General features: G+C 41.0%; 1 protein-coding gene across 1 annotated transcript; it reads right to left on the bottom strand.

Moving 5' to 3' along the window:
• Positions 1 to 2616: 2616 nt before the first annotated feature.
• Positions 2617 to 21840, bottom strand: txnrd2.2 (thioredoxin reductase 2, tandem duplicate 2). Its single transcript, XM_026187617.2, has 17 exons — positions 21703 to 21840; positions 20041 to 20106; positions 19902 to 19958; positions 19657 to 19801; positions 19229 to 19303; positions 18432 to 18510; positions 17596 to 17658; positions 17395 to 17465; positions 13744 to 13763; positions 13510 to 13601; positions 13240 to 13414; positions 8755 to 8891; positions 5193 to 5288; positions 4550 to 4642; positions 3271 to 3342; positions 3092 to 3189; positions 2617 to 2890 (listed from the first exon to the last, which is right to left on the bottom strand). Exons 1-17 carry the CDS (start codon positions 21776 to 21778, stop codon positions 2767 to 2769), a joined length of 1539 nt encoding a protein of 512 aa, XP_026043402.1. The 5' UTR covers positions 21779 to 21840; the 3' UTR covers positions 2617 to 2766.
• Positions 21841 to 22263: the final 423 nt, after the last annotated feature.

Genomic DNA, 22263 nt, shown 5'->3' with positions numbered 1-22263 from the left:
GGTGGATTTAGCCTGTTTGCTCTATTGTGGAGCGGCAGAAGAGAGACAATTGTTAAATGGGGCTGACTATTCTTGAGACGGCGGGTGAACTTTACTCCCACTGTCTGGGTTAGGACTGACACCGACTTCATTCCTAGGGTGAATGAGGCTGCTGTGGATCCTGGGGAGGTTCAGGGGTTTTCGGAGAGCTCGGTCCTTAACCAAACAAACACAGTGGAATTTCTGCCATTGTTGGTGCAGCGGGTTGAGTGACAGGGCTGTATAGCAGAGGTGCCTGTCAGCAGAGACAACTCAGGGTCAAAGTGGAACCATCCCTCGTGACACTGCTTGATATTAACACTGAGCCACGTAGGTTATTTTCAGATAGACCCACAGAAATTGAGATTTATACCGTCACTAATGTTGACTTCTTTAAGCTTAAACATTCACCAAAATTCTCCAATATCCTTTTAAAAATGCTTTCAGGTGGATCTTTCCCCCTTTCAGTGACCAATGAGTCATTTATTTAAGGCACATAGCAGTAAATCAGTGGGCATCATTATTTTATTAGGGACAGTGCAACCAAATGTGTTATTACTTTACACATAAATTATGTATCACAAAGCTTTAACAGAAAATGACACTTCTCTATTTACAGCTACTAACGTTTGCAGCCAGGTGACATCAGACCTGCACTCTCCAGTTTTGGCTTTTAGTGCGGGTCATCATTAGCTGGCTGACCTGAAAGTTGAACCCTGACCCCCTGCAGAGCACAGCTGAGGCTAACTGGTCAAAACTTTGGCCCTGAGTGACTGATCAGCAACGAAAAGAAATGATTTAAGTTGGACAGAAAGTTTTAGTAAAAGAAAATACTGACCATTTCATTTTTGTGCGTGTGAACAGCCGTACTGTGTGTAAAATAACAGAGCAAATGAGACAAAGCAGAAGGGAAGTGGAGGGTAAAAAGCAAACAGACATTACAGTTACACTGATGGCCTCAACGACTTCCCTCACGCTGCCTTGGGCCCACCCTTGGGGTCTCTGAAGTGGCTCGTTAAGCACAGGAACATGGACTCAATTACCCCGGGCACCGCTCGGTGTTGCGTTGTGTTGGTTGGCTGCTTGGACGGTTCTGTCTCCCCCCCCCTTCCCTTTCCAAAGGCCCCTGCCATGCAGTGCCGCAGCATATGAGCCCTCTGTGCTCGAAGTGATAGAGTCAAGCTGTTCCTGCTGAGCGGAGGTCAGGGTCCTTCAGTCAGCACCTCAGCCCTGAACAGAGCACACAGGAATCCCCACCACCACCCACCTCATCCCTCCCTAACCAGGGCAGAAGCTCTCTCTCTCTCCTCCAGCCCGGGTCCAAATAAACCTGGAAGCTCTCTCTCCTTCTCTCTTTTTCATCTCTCCATCTCCTGGCACGCTGTCACTCCCCTCATCGGAATCATTAATCAGACTGGGCAGATTAGACTTCAAATAAAAATAAACTACCCTGAGCACCCTCCTCTTAGGCACCTCCATTTCTGTAGCAAAGCCTCCTTATTGACAGGCCTCCTCCCTCCTCATCTACTTAATAAATCCAAGATGTCTACGGCAGGCAGCAGGTTGAAAACTTGAACACTTTGGCAAACTGTGGGGGTCCATTACTGCTTTATTGATATAAACAACTCACCTTATCTTCAAAGGTGATGACTCTTGAGAACTAACCTGCCATCCATGTAAATACACAACAGATAACCCTTATCAGCTTGGCTCCAATAAAGCCAGTCTGCCTTCCAGCTTCATTCAAAAGCACATATCTTTTATAGGGATTAAAGGGATTAAATGTGCAGCCTGAATGTATTCAGGTTTATGTTTTATCCACTGACTATCCTGTCTTTCATTCTTGGCTCCTCTCAAAAAAAGAAAAAGAAAAGGGGGGAGAATTGGAGTGCAACAGTGCCGCCTCTGGGTGAGGCTGAGTATTGCAGCTGTAATAAAGCTCTCACTCACAGCACTCTAATTAATAGATAGAGCTCTCCGTGCCTGGGATGTGGCATCCATACAGCTTTTGACAGTACGCACTGGTAGTTCCACTGCACTGCTTCCATGCATGTAGATGGTGGAGCGCACAGAAGGGAAAACGAAAGGGCTCTGCTGGGCCCTAAACAAGCAAGGGTGCCCCGGCCCAGGAGGTTGCTGGCTGACTGACAGGCGCCCCGTCGACTATTTGTGTGTGTCCATGGGAAATGGAACGGTGTCGCTGTGGCGAAGGCCCTGGAGCCATCCATCAGTGTCACGGTGGGGGCGGGTGGGGTGTATGGTATGTGTCACCTACAAGACTAATGGACAGGAAGTACAGCCAGAGAAACAACAATATTTGCAGAATATATATATTCAGAAGAACGCTCGGACCCAGTCTACATTTCTCGTGCGGTTTCAACAAAATTCTCACCGCGGGCCGTAATCCTGATTGATGAGCCTGTTTATTTAAAAGACGCTCACTCTGTAGCGGGCCTCTCATGAACCTCACATCTATAGCTGGGTGATTTTAGAGCATGTACACAACGTTTGTGTAGATTGTATGATAACAGTTGCGGTTATCACTTGCTGTGTCAGTGAAGATAACCTGCATCACCAGCCTGTGAAGAGACATTGATTCACAGGTTCCAGCCGCGTAAACATCGGGCCCTCTAGAAATGGAGAGCTAGGAGGAGAACGAGGAGGATAAACCTAGGCTAACTAACTTTCTGCTTTCACCCCGAGGAGCCTGCGTGCTCACTGTGTGTTCAGAGACCGAGGTGCTTAACCTCAGCAGCCAGTTACTGTGGCATCCAAGCCAGAGCGCTTAGTGATGTGGACCTTGACCACCTCCTCTGCACAGGTGGGGTGGATTCCAACTGTCTGTATCAGGTGAGAATATGTCGCCCCACACCTAAAACACAAAAACAAGTAGTCCCTTCAAGTTGCTTTTACTGACATTCGGCATGGAATCACCGTATCCTCATATTTTGTCTCATTAAAAAAAAAGACTTTCAAATCAACAGTTAAATCAACTGAGGACCACAGGAAGATAAAAACAGTGTTTGTAGGTTGAAAAGGCTCCTGAGAGTGATCAGAGGACGTATTAACTTACTGGAAGCCCACAGCAAAGCCCTGTGCGACTTCTCCAGCGTTTGGACCAGTGAAGTGCAGACCCAGGATCTTCCCAGTGCCACCCTGCTCACATACCACCTGAAGCCAAGAAGCCTTTAGTTATTCAGCTGCTATATGGGGTTTAAAGTACCAACAGAAAAGTCTGCAGCCGAGCCTTACCTTTATGTAACACTGGCTGGCATCACGCTCTGCAACAGTGAATTCTAGGGGCTTGTAGAAAGCATGGTAGATCTATACATATCGTAGAAAAAGGAGAAATAGAAATATAGAATTATTTGAAATCAGTCTAAAAGGCAAGAGTCATGATGATCTCTTCTTTTGAAAAGGTAAAAATACTTTAAACTTTCAATTCCAGCAATGCAACAAATACCTGAACGCTAATCAGAATTAGATACAGACTTTGTTGTTTTTTTAAATTGAGAACAAAAAATATATCAGGTCATAGGTCTGTAGCCTCTACTGTACTTTGTTTTACAATTAAAGTCTGCCTAAAAGAAAAGCACTCTCAGTGCTGCTTTAAGATGCTGATTGGATTTCAAAGTCCTCACAGACATGTGCATCAGCGCGTTTCATTCTACCGTCGAACGTGCCGACACAAGTCGTGAGGACCGTGCAGCTGTCGGGGCCCGGTGCTGCAGTTTCTCCTCAGATCTCAGCCTGCCTGTCATCACCCCATACACACCTCAATCAGGCCTCCTGCTCACCTGTCACTCACCTCCAGCAGCACCCAGCTCGGCGGCTAAACCGTTTATCAATGATCTTGTGCGGCTTTTTGCCCATCATCTGGCACACGCTGCACGTACACAAACAGATAAAATACGGCTTTGTGTACCCGTGTGTGCCACTGTTTGCTTAGGTGTTAGAGGCCATTGTGCTTTTTTATAATGCAGAATGTTGACAGTAACAAGCCGCTGGGCTCTGCCGGTGTCATTCTGTTTGAGCGTGTGTGAGACGCAGCTATTCATCGAGTATTGTCCCAGAAAATAAGACAACAATGGAGCGAAGGTATAGACACAGATGCAGTTTGTTGCCACAGCAGTTGTTACATTAACAAATGGTGTGGGGAGACCACCTCACAGACCACTTAAATTAAACAGATGAAACTTATATTAAATGACCTTTTATGTCAAGGTTTAAGTTGTTTTAGTACCATCAGTGACATCTTAAGTAATCTATCGGTTAACACACTTCAGTCACACCCTGAGTGAGGTTTTAGAAGAATGTTCAGCTCTAATCTATTTAATGTCTTTAATCTTAGTGCTTAGTGTGTTTTAGCTATAAGCATCCAGCAAGGGACTGTAGATATGCTTAGTCCTGCAGATATTTATTCACCTATGAAAAAAAAATTAAATGTGGATATATGAAAATACTCCAAATCCATTCAGAAAATATTTTACCAATCAGCTGCCATGAGCTGCTTATAGCATATAGTCTTTACCTCTATTCCATCTTTTCCATGCCTTTTCTCAGCCTCTTCCTCAGACAAACCTACACAGCTGTACTCGAGAGGGGTGAACACTGTGGTGGGCACCTGTCACACAAAATAAGAACACATAGAATTTAAAAAGTCCAAGAATCAAAATGTCCGTTCTATCGTGGACATCGTTTGGGTCGGATAATCTCAATACTCTGCTTTTTATGTCAAATCTTCCCCCCAAAAAAAGGCTAAGAATGCGACATTATACAAATAGTGACACATTTCAAACAGATTAATATGGTGTGAACATCGCATCAAATAGACGGCAGCTTATTAGTCTTGGTCTTGTGTTAGTCTCTTGTAGGATGCGAACCCAAACAATCATAATAAAGCCTTCATTAAGACTTGTTGATGGATGATAGAGTATACATAGGAAGAAGAATGATGATGTTTTGGAAAATGCTGACACATTATGTTATGAATCATATGGGGGTGGATGGGGGAGTACATAAGAGACTCCAACCACAGAAACAGCAGAAATGATCATAATTACACACAAAAGAAGCGTAATGTATAGATGCAAAAGGCCCAACAAGCAAGAAAGGTGCTCTGTGTGTGTGTGTGTGCGTTTGTATGTATTTTTTTGCATTTCTGTGCGTCTTACGTTGTCGTAGTTCATGAGTTCAGTGCTTTGACCGGCCAGTCTGCGAGCCAGAAGCTTTCCAGCTTTAATGGCTGTCGGGGTCAACTCAGGACGCCCCTAAAGCAGAAGAAAATTTGAACTTAATGAATCTCCCCCCTCTCTCTCACACACACACACTCACTCACAGACACACACACACACACACACACACTCACTGACACACACACACACACACACACACACACACACACACACACACACACACCAGGCAAATTAAACAGGCAAATTAAACAGGCCAGCTCGCAATCTGAGAAAGTAAAATAACATAAATCTTTAAAGGCCCACAAGCAAAATTTGACACTTGCGATGTCCAGTATACGACTCCAGTTCCTGCAGCTCTACAACAAGATTTCTGTTCCACCCTGACAGTCTTGCTCAGACTGTCATTTCTTAGACTGAGCAGAAACGGTCATAATTACAGGCAAATCTACACTCAGCTACTGAGGTGCTGTTTTCTTGTCCATCGTACAGCAGCATACCAGTGACATGCGAGTTCAGACAATTCCACTTCAGGCTCTTGACTCTATAAGCCAGACATGCAGAACTTCACATGCAAACTTTATAATGCATACACCAATGATTTTTCTGTATTCAGTTAATAATGCAGCACAGATTCAAGGGCTCGTCTACATGTCCTCCTCACATTCTGTGCTCAGACTTTTATTCTTGTCTTTATTGGTTTACAGGTGGTCAGTCTCAGCTGTTATTTTCAGCAGTGTGTCTTGGAAATTTAAGTCATCTTAGAGATCTCCTGTTTGCACCAGTAACATTAATACATTAGCACAAATCCACAGAGGAAAAATCCTGAGTCAGGGAGTGACACAAGTAACAAGTGCTACACCTTTACACTGTCTCACTCACTTACAAAAACAATCTCTGCTTTTGTGTTTTTGCATTTATTGTTTTGAAAGGATGCCAAAAGAGACAAGCGCATGGCTCCGGATACATACACAGACAGACGTAGAACTGGAGTGAGCAGGAAACAGCAGGGCTGCAGGGCAATTCTAAAGGCATGACTTCAACCTGTTAAATTACCACCACACATCCTGTTGTCCAAAAGCATCTCCTACAATGTATGCAGCCGTGCTCTCTGGTATTCCAGTAAGTGTTTAAACACCAGACGGCATGCGTCATTATAATGCATTTCTTGGCACTCAGATGGAAGGGGGAAAGGAAAAAAAATCAAAGTGCTGGACTAATTGGGAGGGATATCAATCCTTGAGCTTTTCAAATGCTGTGTAAAGCTGACTGTCAGTTTAGGGTGCAGCACAACTGATCACAGCCAGCTGTCAATCAAAAAGAAGCTCTGCCGGTGTGCGCAACAAGGCTTGGAGGCAGGAAGGAAGTACAGCTGGTTGGGGGGGTGGGGGAAACCAACACATTAGATGCTGCAGGTTTAACTAGTCTTAACACGGTTGGCTCAGTTTGGAACACCCAGTGCTGGTTTTGTTAAAGCCCAGCTTGCTGCACACCTTCACTTAATCAGAGTTCAGCTCAGTTTTGTAGGTCAAACTGAATGAATAAAGATGCAATACTGTAATATAGAAAAATGAAATGAAAGAAGAAGCTGTCAAAATTTTAATCATGCAAATTATTTGTCTTTTTTTATGACTTTCAAGATAGAAAACATATGCAGTTTGTAAAAGAAAATTCATTAAACTGTTTGTGTTATAGTACAATGTGAGAAAAGCTTTCTTTTCCTGGAGGTTACTCTGGTCCTGCAGTTCCATATTTGGCACGTACGTAATGCACAGAGATCCACTTTGTCCACACGAAAACAATAAATGGCAGAAAGGGTTTTCAAACTATACTTCGCATAGAAAATATTGCTATTTGGTGCAAAGAGATGCATTCTGCGATGATGTTGTCTGCAGTGATCATGCAGTAGAGAAGGGCAAAAAACATCAAAGGGATTCAAGTTAATAATTTTATTTTATTCGTTATGCTCAAGTAGTACTAAAATTAAAAAAAAAAAAAAAAAAATTATATATATATATATATATATATATATATATATATATATATATATATATATATATATATATATATATATATATATATATATATATATATTTTTTTTTTTTTTTTTTTTTTTAAATTTTTAATTTTTTTATTTATTGTTTTTTAGCAAAATGAAAAAATGCTGTAGTCTTGCTGTTAGTGGAGACTTACATTTCAGAGCTTTTAAATATAAGCTGGCTTGTTGAAGTCATACAAAAAAAGACTTCTTGCTGTTCTTAAAGTTTTACTAATCTGATCTTATGTGATGTGGCTTTTAGGTTTATTTCAAAAAAATGGCCTTTTTGCAGTTACTTCCTTTAATCTCGGCAGGTTCAAATATTTTGTTTTCAGCATTCATACTTTCTGTGTCAGTATCAATCAAGTGTTTACCTACTAAACATCCACCATTCTAGAAAATTTTAACATCCACAGTGTACAGTCTGGACAAATTTACAAAGTATTTATAAAAAGAGAATGACTGTAAAACATTTTTACATTAAATCTTTATTTTTATATTAGCATTAGTTGGAAGTTTTGTTTTTGTTTTTTGCCCTTCTCCCCCGTCCCTCTTCTCAGCTGTTTCTCTTTCCCTCTTTCTTTCTCCCCTTCTTTCCCCCAGTCAAGTCTGTCCCGTATTCAGCAAGTGAAAATAAAATAAACAATAAAAGGTGAATCAAATGGACCATTACGGCAAGGCTGGGATGGTCAATTTGGTAAAGTAAATCCGTTGGGCATCTTTCTTTGCCTTTAGACAACAATTCTGATGGCAAAAGAGCCAAACGGGACAGGCAAAAAAAAAAAAGAAAAAAAAAGATTGTTTAGCTACAGCGGTTTAAAAAAAAAATGCATTAGTTGGAAGGTAGTACATGTTCAATTTCATTTCTGACTCAGGATATATATAAAATACAAAAACACAAACGTTTCTATAGTCAAATTGTAATTTTGAAGAAACTAGAAATTATTTATTTTCTATATTAAGTTGCCTAATTTATTTTTATTTATATATTACTTAAATATAGTCTTATGCATTTAATAGTGCTTTTGGTTTGAAGTGTGTTTTAAAAGTAATAACCTACCAAGAGAAAAGTAAGTCCCTTATTAAGTCCACTTGGTGTCATTCTTAAATGTTCTAAACCTGGACCTTCTCTGTACTGTGAGAAAAGATTTTGCTTGAAATGCTGCAAGTTCAGAGAAGCTCTTGACCATCCACTTAGACAGTTCCAACTTTAGCTCGTCTTCTCTCCAGTAAACACCAGTATAAGAAATAATAGCTGTACCGTTTCAATCACAACAACCAGCTCGTACTTTGCTGACATACAATGATGTGATCACCACAGAATTACATTAACTTCATGTTAATATTTTGTGAACATCACAGAACTGAGGCATCTCTGGGCCAAATGTTTAAACTATGCAAAGTATTATACAGTCTATTGGGATTGGTGTGGACTTTCAGCCACTGTAGCATAGTGCTGTTTCTCCACTTTTAAACAAAGCAGTGTCTGCTGTTGACAAAGCTTACCTCACCGATGTCACCGAAAGCGTAGATGTTTGGCACCGAGGTTGACTCATCAGGACCTACGACTATTTTCCCCGTCTCTTTGTTGAGCTGAACACCAAGCTTGTCTAGGCCCAGGGCTTTGGTTTCAGGAGCTCTACCTGAAGTTATTAAGAAATATTAGCAAAACAACAACAACAACAACAACAGAGGGGCATTATTAAATTACTACTGCATATGTATATATAAAAAACCTGTAACTTGAGTTACATTTTTATACCCAAAATTTCAGCCGTTACACTGGACCTCTGTGAGAAGTCTAGATACTAATAATCTGTGTGCTTGCTTAATAGTTAAGTTTGGCAGCACAGAAGCAGGAGAACACCAAAAACCACTGACATTTTTAAGGACCTTGAACATCTTTAATAAAATTTAGGAGAAACTCATTAAATAATTGTATTAGCATCTCAAATAGGATATTTTTTCCATTTTACATCACTGTATATTTAATATCTCTAGGTTTAAGATTGCCTTTTATTGGATAAATCTCATCTTTAAACAGTACCATTACCAGTGATTATAAGGCAAAAACTCGAAGTCTGGTCAGCTGATGAGCAGCTGTGCATGGGCATCCCCCTGATCCCTTGGGACATCCCAAGGTGCAATTTCTGACACTTCCTGGGGGATGGCTGACTGATGCTGTCAACACCAAGTCTCCATGGTGATGGAGCATGGACCACATGCTCCCCCATTCTCAGCATAGCTTTTTGCAACCTGCATGGGTAGCAATAATAAACACCCAGTCCTGAGGTGCCCATGTAGATGCTATCGGACAGCAAAAACAACAAACGCCTGAGACTCTTTTTCCTGGCTGGAGCCGAAGAACAACGTCCTTCCCCTTCCTCTCAGACTGGGGGGGTGGGGGGGCTATAGGGACCTGTCTAGGGCTCTACAGCATGTGTGGCTTAATGGGATTGAGAGCACAGAGAAGGAGGAGTCAAGGAAGTTAGCCAGTCATTACTTATTCCCGAGAGACTGAATTCTAAATATTTTCCTGTCCTGTGAGACCCAAACACTGCAATACTTGTCATTCTTGAGTTGGAATATTTTGTAGTGATTTGTAGCAAAACTTAGACATTGTATCTTTTTCCTGTTTAAATGAGGTTTTTTCAATTCAATTTTTAATTTCTGTATTATTAATTTAAAATTAGGAATACATCAGGTCCCAATTAGTATTTACAAGTATAAAGTAAAACACTACAAACTAGTTGTAATATACAAATGTATTTTATTAACGACTTAATTTATTAATGTGTAATTTCAAAAGTGTCATCACATGTGACATGAGTAATTTAACTGCATTTACTATAGCAACTCTATTTCATATTTGCATTTAGGAATGAATCGATTTATAAAAACTTATAAAGACTTTCTAACAAATCTGTAGCTGAAGGCCATGACGAGATGTGGCTGACACAGCTGGAAGATTAGAGCTCTCGAGAATCTTCAGAAGTCAACAGGTAAAACTTAACCAGTTAGGTTTAACAAGTAGTTTACACCAGCCTGTAAATATGGTAATAAAACAGTATATACTGTGGAGTGTCAGACAATATTTAGGAAGGTTAAATTTTACTGTTTCTCACTTGTTTAGTATAGTTCTGCTTACAAGGAGACTTCTGATAATGATCTAGATCCTGTTTCAAAAGATTCATCTCTCCGACATAAATACATGTCTGTCACTGAGTTACTGTATACTTTAGATTATAAAATATTTTCACACTGGAATATTTTCCCATGTTGCTTGTCTGTGCTTTTCATTGTGTTATGGTGTCATAATATCTGTGTGTGATGTTTGTGTATTGTATGTACGGTCGGCAAGGTCTGTCATCTCAGTTGTGGGAAACTGCAACCGACAAATAAAAGCACTTCTCAATTAATCTAAAATGAAAAATTGTCCAAATTAGCCTATAAAAACAATTATCAATAAACTCTGAGCAGTAAGTACAGACTCTTTTTATATATCTGGTCTTTATGTGTGTAACTGCACAAGTTAAAATAAGATTGGATGCTTTCCTGATCAAAAACATAAACCATATAAACAAAGATGAAATAGATGAATTTTTCTTGAGGCATCAGGTTATACAGAGTAACTAGAAGAAAAAAAAAACAGAGCACCTCAATGTATTTATTCTATAAACAAGAAAGAAATTATTTGTGTAAAACTCAAATCTAACACTATAATGTGACCGCCCATACTGTATGTATAGCTTCTGCTCTAACACCATACTGAACATCTTTCTAATAATGACCAATTTTCTCACTGAGTATTTTAATTTGCATGACAGAATCCTGTAAGAACAAAATGTTTTCTGCCAACCTCAGAACACGGTCAGAGGGCCGAGAGCTGCTGGTCAAATGTGAGCACATGTAGCTTTTGGCAACAATCACACTTCAGCAACATTTTAATTGAAATGCGATGACAACTGTGGGCTTAGCTGACTGTGTTGCCAGCACTTTCAGTCAAATCGGATCAAATTACACTCATACAAGTGGAGCAGGTCAGCAGTGTTAAACTGAAGACTTACAAAGAAACTGAACTGAAACAAAATCTCATAAAACAGAAAAGAAAAAAAAAAAGGAAATGTTTTCCAATGACATCCTGGAGCAGTGCAGAGGACAGTGAGGAAGAAGACTAATGTGCCCACTGTCTGTATGCATGACAGGAAATGTGCAAATGTTATGTTTCCTGGTGTGTTTCTGTGGGCACACCTGGACAGAGGAGCGGCGGCCATGAGGTCAGGAAGGAGCGGGGGAAAGGTGGAGGGAGGCATGGACATAGAGAAGGATGTGGTAGACTGTGGTGATACGGTCCCCTGGTCCCCTCTGGCCTTTAATAACTCCACAGAGGCCTGGGACTCTGCCTGGCCTCTAGTGTAAGGCAGCAGTAAAGGGAAGTGGCCTTGTACTCATAACTCCTGCATCCACACTTCAAAGAGCAGAAGCTACATTGTTACTGGTTCTCACTTTACTGTATGGGAACAAAAGCTGTCATTGATATAGATACAGGCCTCAGAGGGGTTTCAGCTAGCGGCACCAAAAGAGAGGAAACTTTGACAATTTCTGGAAACCCGTTAAAACTACAGTGTTGCTGCAAATAGTGAAAAATGTGAAGACGATAAAAACAAGCCGAAAATACAGAGATGTTTTGTGTACGGGGAATTGGGAGTAAATTAATTTTTACACTTTGTTGAGTTCTAAAATGTAAAGGCTTTGAACTCTCGCTCTAAACAAAGAAGGAAACATGAGCTAAGCAATGTCTCACACATGTTCACAAGTGTCTGCTGATACGCGCGCTCAGTGGAAACATTCACACCATAAGTCTAACGCTGAGAGGACGACGTGGGAATTCAGTCGCGGGAGGGAAGAAAGAACGTCATCTCAGCTGCAGGGTCACGCACATCCTCGTTGCTGTCACACGCACTGAGCCGAGGGATCCCCCTTCTCTCTCACGCAAACACTCAAAACTTTTCTGGTCAGTTTTTTGGAAGCAGAGTGTTGCTTTTGAAAGCATGCAACACAAACAAACCCACAATTGTGGCCCTGATGGACGGTTATTCCTTCCATTGTTTCTCATGCTGCTGGTATAACAGAAGTGAAACGATAGAATACAGCATGAATAGATGAGGAGGAGGAAGAGGAGGAGGACTGCTGGTAATGGCAGGCGGAGGGTTATGAGTAGGGATGGCAGTGACAGATGCAAGGTTGGTTTCCGCAAGGTTGGCACGGGCAGGAAGGAGCAGAGATAGAGAACAAAGAGGGGAACGTAGTGACCCTGTGCCTGGGTGCATCCTGCCCTCCTCCAACCAGAGAGCCAAGAGTGGGTGATTAACACTTCCCCTGGCCATTCCCATCACTCAGTCTTTATTACTTTGTTTTCAGCCTTGATTCATGTGCTATCTGCTGACACTGCACTCTATTTTAGATGACAGAGAAACCGGTGGCAGTGAGAAAACAGTAACACCAGAGTTTCATTACAGGGATACGTGGTTACACTGAGAGACTATTAAATGTGGTCTCAGTAAAAGCTCTACAAAATAGAGAATAAGGAGTTACACTATATTGCCGAGCATATTCACTCGTCTGCGGTCACATGCATATGAACCTGATTGACATCCCATTTTTAATAGATGGGGTTTAATATGATGCCACTTCTTCTGGGAAGGCTTTCCAAAAGGTTTAGAAGTGTGTATATGGGAATTTGTGACTGTTCTTCCAGATGCACATTTGTGAGGTCAGACACTGATATTGGACAAGAAGGCCTATATCAGAATCAAGGCCAATATGTTTTCAAGGAACTCAAGGCTCACAACAGTCAGGTAGAGGTCAAGTCTAGAATCTTTATCTAACTTGTGTCAGAATCAAGTCAAGTCAGTAAGCACATAATGAGTTTCTAACTCTCCAGATCTCCAATTGATCTTCAAGATGTCCCTCTAACACACACAAACTCACCAACTGCCCATAACACGGAGTCAAATGTGTCCTTGTGCTCGCTCCCTGTCTGGGTGTCAGTCCAGGTGACCTGCAGGGCTCCTGAGGAAAGTTTGTCTACTCTGTTTGGGACAGATTTCCATGCGAATCTGGTCCCATGGGCTTCCATGTAGTCTGTCACTAGACCTGCCATTTGCTGTACGAACCAAAAGAGAACATCCAAATTCAAACATGGAAAAGTTTTCTATCACAATGCCCAGAATACAGAGAACCTGGTTCAGAGAGCAGTACCTGATCGAAACCCCGGAGAGCGATGCTGCGAACCATCACTGTGGTGTCCAAGCCGATGCCTTTGAGAAAGCCTGCACACTCCAGAGCTACATCTGAGCAACATCAGGTTGAGGACTAGAGCTGTTTTATTTTATTAGATGCCGAAAGGCAACAACTTCACCATTTGTCAGCTGATGATCAGCACACCTTACACAATGGCTTCATTTACCAGCTCTGTGGCAGACAAAAGGATACAGCTGGCTCCGACCACAAGTCTGCAAAACACAAATACAGAGAAGCTCTTAGCAAAACTAACAATGCAATAAAGATACATTTCATCATTTGCGCCGCTCACTTTGGCCAAATAAAACAAAACCAATCCAAAGCTAAAAGCTCAAAATGTTTTTACTTTAAATCCTCGAATTAGACAGGTGGGGAATTTTAAAACTTCATAACCTCGCGAGTGAGGACGTGTGAAGAAAATGCAGAAAACAGCGACAGTAAAAACTATGTGTGCTCTGTGCTCGCGTGTGGTCCAGATGAATCACGCTTGTAATCACGCTGAGATCTGTAGCGTTGAGGAGATCTAATTGCCGGCGTTTAGGCTAATCCCCGCAGATGGGGTGTGCCATGTTCAGGGCTCAAGTCCACCCATCTTCCTGCTGAGTGAAGGCTATCACCCTCATGGATGAGGCCCCTTTTAGCATCACAAAACAGACCTTCCTCCCTTACGTCTGCTCCACATGACAGCTCTGGTTGCCTGCGGCACATCCTACCCCTGTCCGTGCTATCACTAACCACTGAAAGCATCAGTGCCCATGTTCCCCACGTCTACGCAATGCACACCTGCACTTAACATGTATTGTGTAGTAGCTTAAAGAAGATTAGGCAAAGAGGTTTAGCTTGATTCCACACTTTCATCACTGAGAACCTGGTTCCAGCCCCCAACCCCCCATCACAACTCTTCTTCTGCTCCATTGTGTTTGACAGTACGTTTGACTGGTCTGTGCAGCTGCAACACATTCTTTTAAAAATACAAAACATTCTTTAAAAGGATGATGATGATTTGAACCTTTACAACCCTACTGACCCTCTTCAATAATGGCAACGTTTGAGGGAAACCAGAGGTTGTAAAATTCACATCAGCTTAGTAAACATGCATTAGGTTCACAGGCCAGAGTATCACCATGATTAAAAACAAGAAACAAAAAAATCCAGTAATAAAAGGAAAAATTCAAATCATTTAATCTTATTTAAAGTGACAAGTTGGACAGGGAGCCACCCAGGAAACATGTACATTGCTTGAGGCTTGGCTCCTGATCGCAGTAGTAGCGCGTTGATGGGGACTCTAACCAAGGCCTTTTTCCTGAGGAAGTAGCTGTGCTTTCAGCGGTCGGTGGCTGCCAGTTAACCTTGGGCAGCTCTTCAAAAGTCAGGAATAAGATACACATTTGGATATTTCTGTGTCCTTGTTGAGTATGTCGGCAGATATTGCTACAAAGGACAGTAGGAGTTTGATATTTTTCATTACAAGCTGCTTACTTGTCCTGAAAGTATTTCAGGTTGGCCACAATGTCATCTCCTCTCTCATGTTAGATTACTGCTGTTAGTGAGTCTGACAAAGGTTACAGCTGGATTATAATGTAACAGTATGACTGCCTTTAACTAGCATTTCAGTATTAAAGTCCTCAACATAACAACTGATGCATTTACTTTGAAAAACTGAGGAAAAAAAACTGAATGACACTGCATTTTAGCTTCAACTGTTTTTTCTGCAATTCCTACTTTTTATCAGAATTAGAAGTCATTTAAAATAAAAGGTATTTATGAGAATAATGCTGATGTAGTACTGTGTATTTACTGTGGGTGCAAGTTAACACTTTTGGGCCAGTTTCATAAAACTGTGTGTTTGTACAACAGCAAAAGCACTAAAGCTATGCATCCATGTGGGGAAGTTATAAAGGGAGTTATCATTCTAACTATGAATGGATGTAGACCAGCGGTCCCCAACCCCTGGGCCTCGGACCGGTACCGGTCCGTGAGTCGTTTGGTACCGGGCCGCGAGAGTTGAGGCTCAGGTGTGAAATGTGTGGTTTTCAGGGTTTTTATCAGTTTTCAGCGTTATTTTGTTATCGTTTTTATCGTTTACTCAGTTTTCCTGGGTCTTTTCACGTGTGTTACGAATAAATCTTCTTTTCTTCGGTACCGGTACTAGTTTTATTTTGTTGTATTTATCCGCGACACCTTAAAGGCCGGTCCGTGAAAATATTGTCGGGCATAAACCGGTCCGTGGCGCAAAAAAGGTTGGAGACCGCTGATGTAGATAATATTAATTGACAGTTTACATTAAGAATTGTGAAAAAGAAATGTGTTTTTATACACATTTTTGGCCTTTGACTTTTGCAAAGTGATGTTAAAATACATTCTTTGGGCCCAATTATTGCACTTTATTGCAGAGCTATGCGAGGCCGGGCTGGTATTTAGGTTACAGTACAGGGTTACACTGTTGACAATAAGCTGGCCCAAAAGAGGACCATTGACCTTGACTTATACAAGTGATGAGGTATAGAGTGGGGATTTGAAAATTCTCTAAAACCAAAACGGTGGGGTTTCTATCTCAAGAAAAATTTGCTTTTTACCACAGACTTGCTCTCAGTTTGAGAACCGCTAACGTAAATGATCAAGTGACAGTTTTGTCTCTGTACAGAAGCAGGTATCGTATGTGGGTCTATCCATGACTATGTTCATGTTTCATTCTGACATGTTGTGCTCTGTAACTGCGTCATTTCTCTAAAAAGACACGGAAGACCTCTTCATGCTACATGTGGTCCACAACACAGAACAAGGTTAGAGCCACTACAAAAACCCAAATACTGTGCCACACCAGTATCAATGTCCTGTTGGCACATGCTCACTGTTTTCCTCTGATAGCATGCTGATGGCTGCCAGGTAGGGCTGGACTCTGGCCCCGAAGCCAGATCTGTCATTTGTGTGTGTGTTTGCTTCAAGGTCCATTAGACACCCATCACTCGCTTTGTAACCCCCTTCTACACGAGCTCTGCCTCCAGCAACAACCTCCCGGACCTCACCTACACAGCTGATGCCTCAACAAGACAACACCTTCGGCTCACGCTACAGTGTGTGATTAAGTTCCTGTTGCGAGGAGGCTAATGCTAATGCACAACTGTGCCTGCGGAGAAGTCGGAGGACTCCACTAACCAACGCTCGCTTACATCAAAGGACTTCCTGAGCTCAAGTTGTCTCCCTGAGTGGATAATTCAGTTTCACACACAAATATTTGATGGTGTTTAACAAGACAATGCAACAGGTTGCTACAGTCACAAAACCAAACCAATAAAATCGACATTAAAAAGAAAAACATTTGTAAATATGAACAGTTAATAACTACATGCTTATGTTTATGTGGAGCTTTATTATCGGAATAATTATTTCTGCTTATCTATCATCACAAAGCAAACAACCTCCGCAGCCAGGTACACCACAACCACTAGTCACCATCTGCGCGATGTGCCAAGAGGAAACGTCAGGGAAAGACCAATTAACCAGGTGGTGACAGGCACTAAATGGCTGGATTAAAGGGCTTGTTCTCTAAAGGTCAGGATGCACACTGCTAATCTGAATCATGAGGCGAGGACAGGCTGACAGGAAGGGAGAAAAACAAACTGCATGTCCCTGATGAATGATTACAGTGCGTGACAGGCGAGATGTGCCATGTCAGCGAGCGAGGTAGCTCGGTGGGTAGAGCGGCGAGAGAGCTGCAAAGGTTGGCGATTCTATTTTCACTGTAGCGTAATGTATAGAGAACGATGACGACAATCCTGTAGTTATTTGGAAGCAGCAGCAACATGGAGGCCACATATGAGATGTGTGTTCGTGTGCACTCACGTTTTTCCAGGAGACTTCTTCAACCAGAATATGTCGTCACTGGTGATGCCATGCTCCGCTGCTCCAGGAATCTGCAACAACAGTTAAAGCTATGAACAAAAATATCAATCTATCAGTCAACAGGTCTGCAGATAATGTTAAACACAACAAAGGGGGAACAGTTTCCTTGAGTGTGGCATATTAGGTCTATGGCATATTTACATTAGTGGGGTATTTGGGCCGTCCACCTGTGGCGATCACAATGTTCTTGGCAGTCAGGATGGTCTATAGAAGAGGAGAGGGAAGTGATAAATAACAGCTTTTGTTCATTTCCTTCAAAACATGAGGAAATGTCAAATGAAAGCAAGTGGTCCCTGCAGTATTCAGCATTATGGTGTTGATGGAAGCGGCGCTCTTTGTGAGTCTTCCATATTTTCCATCATATATACAGAGTGCACCCCACCTCTCGCCTTATAGTAGCTGGGATAGGCTCCCACCCCCCCGAGGACCCTGAATTGGATAAGCAATAGAGAACGGATGGACTGATGGATATATACATACCATTAGATGCTCATTTGAAACACGACTAAAATTCAGACCACTGTACACACTCCATTTCTGACATATTTTCCCTGTTCTTGACTGCGTATGATGTTAAAGATAGAGCATCTCCTTAATATGATCAAGTCAGGCTTAAAGCTCTAAATGGGAGGACAGACGCTTGTAAACTCTTTTGTTTCCAAGTAGAAGAAAGCTGGATTAAAGGAAAGCAGGGCACTACAAAGGGTTGTTTTAGACCATTGATGATGTACAGCACCAAAGTTTAGTATAACCTAAACAAGGCTTATGTGGAAATTATCATAACAGATCCTCTTTAACGAGACATCGAAACTAACATTCTTTTACTTAAATGTACATTTCATAATATACCAGCGAAAACAAGAAAAATTAAACGACTTAAAGAAATACTGTTGACATTAACCTGTTAAAATGGGATATACGCCACACGTTATATTCTCAGTAACCAACAGCCAGTTTCAGTTAATATTGCAGCCCACCTCCTTCCCTGCTTTACTCAGTCCTCTGACTGTGTGCTCATCCACCAGACTTCCTTTAAGGTTCATATATTTCACCTTCCTGCAAAACAGTAAACAGTATATATATATTTTACGTAGTATTAAATGATGTTTATTGAAGAGAACACGAAGCAGCATAAGTGAACCTGTTCAAACACTTGCATGTTGTATCTGCTTTGCCTGTAGTTAAAAAACATCCCCTTTTGGCTAATTGTTATTTAAAAAAAAAAAAGAATTCCTATAAGTAACATTAACACTCGAGTCCAAACAAATGATCTCACTGGATTGAAAGCTTTGTGGTTGAAGCTTGGGCACATTCACACAGGTTAACACCTGTTTGCCCTACAGCCAGTCACTCTATCAACATGTGGTCACTGACGATCAATCCTTCAGCTGTGTGGTGTGTGTAGCAGAAATGTACAGCCTTCAGCAATATGACGCCATGAAGAAGAAGAAAAAATGGAACTAGGCTGGTGTGTAAATATTTATAAGTATCTTATGGGAAGTATAGAATGGAAAATTAACAGGGAGGGATAAAGAGTGTCACGTGAAAAACATTTCATATCTATTTTACGCACTAATTGTTGTAGACAATATGAAACATATGCAATTTTATTAAGAGTTCCACGATTATTTCAAATATTAACATTTATTGCTGCAAAAAAGCAAATAGACTGAGGAGTGACTCACTATGCCCTTTATTAAAAGAGTTAACTAACTGAAACATCACTGAAACCAGTAAGTTAAATAATGATAACAGCTGATCTGCTGTCACTCACTTGTCCTGCAGCTGAACTCTGTGGCCCCAATTTAGCGACTTGACGTGGTTGTGAACAGCCTCAGCCATGGTGGGCCTGGAAAACACACCAGGGGTAATGCTATAAACCAACCACAGCACTGCAGCAAGAAACAATGCAAAGAGGGAAAAGAAAGACCAGACTGCTGGGATTTTAAACACTTTAGAAATTATTTTTAAAGACAGACCAACTAAAGTTTTAATGCATTTTTTTAATTTCTTAATTTTGTCTTTTTTTTTTAAGGAAGTTTGAATTTATTGATTAAAAATGAGTACGAACCTGCAGAGGAAAAGAGGACACACCTAAACCTGTCTTACTGTACTTACATCACTAGATGGTGCCACTGAGCTATTCATTCTGTGCTATCTCCAGGTGAGACATAAGAGCAACTAAGCTTGGGTGAGACCTACCAGTCGTGGGAGACTGTGTCTGGGATCTGCCAGCCATACATCTTAGCATCTTTGACTGCAGTCCCAAGTAAAGCAGCCTGATGCATGAGCTTCTTAGGAATGCATCCCACATTAACGCACGTACCACCAAGACCCCACTTGGTACCTGTTAGACAAAGTGAAATACACTCAGTCTCATCTGTAAATCTCAGTGTTTCAGTTGGTAGAAATAACTGAAAAACTATGCTCTGCAAAATGTACTTCACCTTTGGCAGATGGTTCCACATAATCTAACACAGCCACTTTCTGTCCCAGTTGTGCCGCTGCAAAATGTTATCATATTGTTAGCGGGTTCCTCAAAAATGCCTCTGGAAAAATTAAAGAATAACAAGGATAACACCTCACCTTCTTTGGAACAGGCAAGACCTCCAGAGCCCCCACCAATAACCAACAGGTCATAGTCGTTCTTCCCTGCATGAGAATATAAAATCAATAGTAGACACAGTATAATTATGAAGGGTGGGATAGTTGGGGGGATTGATACAGCATATTATTGTGATATTTTACATGGGGATATAGTAACAACAAATATTGATATTTTAAGAAATAAACTGAAATACTGCAAATTAGAGGGCTCATCTCCCACATTGCCATCCTGAGATAATAATAGCCGAGCAAACTTACATTCAATCGGCTTGAATAAAAAACATCTAAACGAGCTAATGACTCAGTCACATAAGTGCAAAAAGGACAGCAACTTGCTTGCATCTACAAAAATAATAATAATTCATAAAAATGGTGGCTGACTCTTGATTGTATTGACTTTTTTCATATATTTTCAGTGACTGGAACTTGAGGTGAATTGTTGGCCACAGCTTGAGGGTGTTGCACGCTCAAGACCATTTGTGATTCCAAGGTGATTGCACAGGTCCCCTGATAGGAGTCAACCTTTCTGCAAACAGCTGCAGTCTGACTTGGACTGACTCGCAGAGCGAGTGTCAAGGTTTGCAAATAATTGCCGTCTAATTTATAAATGCAGACAGAAGCTCAACTTGAGGGGTCTTGACTCAACCCTGGCTGCCAGCTGGTCATGTTTCCATAGAAAAGGAAGACTGAGTACGTGTGAATTTCTGTCTGTGCAAACAGCAACAGAAATGTGATTTTCGATGATTTATCACAGAAGATGGCTGTATGGAAACTTGACGCCATTCAGTTGCAGACTGCAGACTGACTTATTGCAACATTTATGGCAGGTTTTAGTATCCGTGTTGCTGTTTGTCAAACACATTTTAAGTGAGTGAAGTATTGTGATTGTGCAGCGTTTTGTGGGGCGTCTGGTGATTCTTCTAAGAATTATGTTATCAGTAGGGTTGTGGATCTGTTACTGTTGTACTGACAGTAACACTTTTAAGTTGAACTTCTGTACACCGTGACACTGGATTTGAAAACATTCCTCAGTTGACCTCAGTTGAAAGATTTCCGTCACGTGTTAGACTAAACAGCGTCCACGGGAGGTACAGCAGTCTACCTTCCTTTCCACTTGAATTATTTTACAAGACAACTTTAACTATTAATATTAATTATCATTATGCTGAAACGTCGTGTCTGAATTTAATCTTAAAGTAAACATGCTGTCGTTATATAAATATTCCCCCAAAACACATATGAGGGTGTAGTTAGAGCGTTTTACGGCATCTATATTGACAGTGCTATCATGTATTGAGACACTAACTGTTAACTAACGATTGTTTGAACAACTAGGTGATGAAGCTCCTGTTTGGTAATATAAAATTCAACGAGTTCTCAGGAATTAGCCAGTTACTCATCAGCGCAGTATCTACCATGAAAAAGAGCGTTTTCCAGTGTTACAGAAACTAAAACTGGCATAAAGTGACCATGAGTTAAAGAAGCTACAGAAATGACCCCGATAACATTAAATAACAGGACTTCCAGTGTTGCTGGCGACATTTTCCGTTCCGTCTGTTGACAGGAAAACGCTTTCAGTTGTTGATACCATCAAATTTAAATACCTGTTCATGTAGTCCCAACATAATAATTTTACCTCACCTGTCAGTTTTCTTGAAAATATGTGCAAACAATTAATCCTTTTCCACCGGTGTCTGCCTCTGTACAACGCGGCCATGTTGTTGTTATTATGAAAGGACCCAGAACGGGACGATGGTGGCTAGAGACATGCCTGCAAAGAAATACTGCATCATTATTACAACTGCGTTTCATTTAATTTTTTACGAGTAACGTAATAAATATTAATGAATTTAATGGTGTAATTTTGAAATAATCTTAATAATATAAACTATTAATTTATGTCTAATGAATAAATGTTCATACACGAAAATGGCTATTAATTTACATTTCATCCGTATAAGTCAAAATACGGAGGAAATTTCTTTGAACATACAGACTGGCTGCGTTAGGATTATTTAGTATTTCGTCAAAATGACTGGTAACCTGAACAATATTTAACTGAAAGAGATGCACTGTTTGGTTCAAATAAAATAAAACTAACTTTCATCTTCTTTATCAAATCTGCATCGTACAGTATAAATAAAAATGTTTAACATTTTTAATTTGTGCCTTAATTCACTTCACAATCAGTGCATTAGCAGT

Source organism: Astatotilapia calliptera, chromosome 12 (genome assembly GCF_964374335.1).
Source record: "Astatotilapia calliptera chromosome 12, fAstCal68.1, whole genome shotgun sequence".
In the NCBI taxonomy this organism is placed as follows: domain Eukaryota; kingdom Metazoa; phylum Chordata; class Actinopteri; order Cichliformes; family Cichlidae; genus Astatotilapia; species Astatotilapia calliptera.
This window is presented reverse-complemented; position numbering and strand designations above follow the sequence as displayed.

Coding starts and splice junctions, on each gene's coding strand:
- txnrd2.2 (XM_026187617.2), bottom strand. CDS start 21,778: ATGGCCGCGTTGTACAGAGGCAGACACCGGTGGAAAAGGATTAATTGT. Junction 20,107..21,702: donor ATTTTCAAGAAAACTGACAG/GTGAGGTAAAAT, acceptor ATTCTCATGCAG/GGAAGAACGACTATGACCTG. Junction 19,304..19,656: donor GACACAGTCTCCCACGACTG/GTAGGTCTCACC, acceptor TGTGTTTTCCAG/GCCCACCATGGCTGAGGCTG.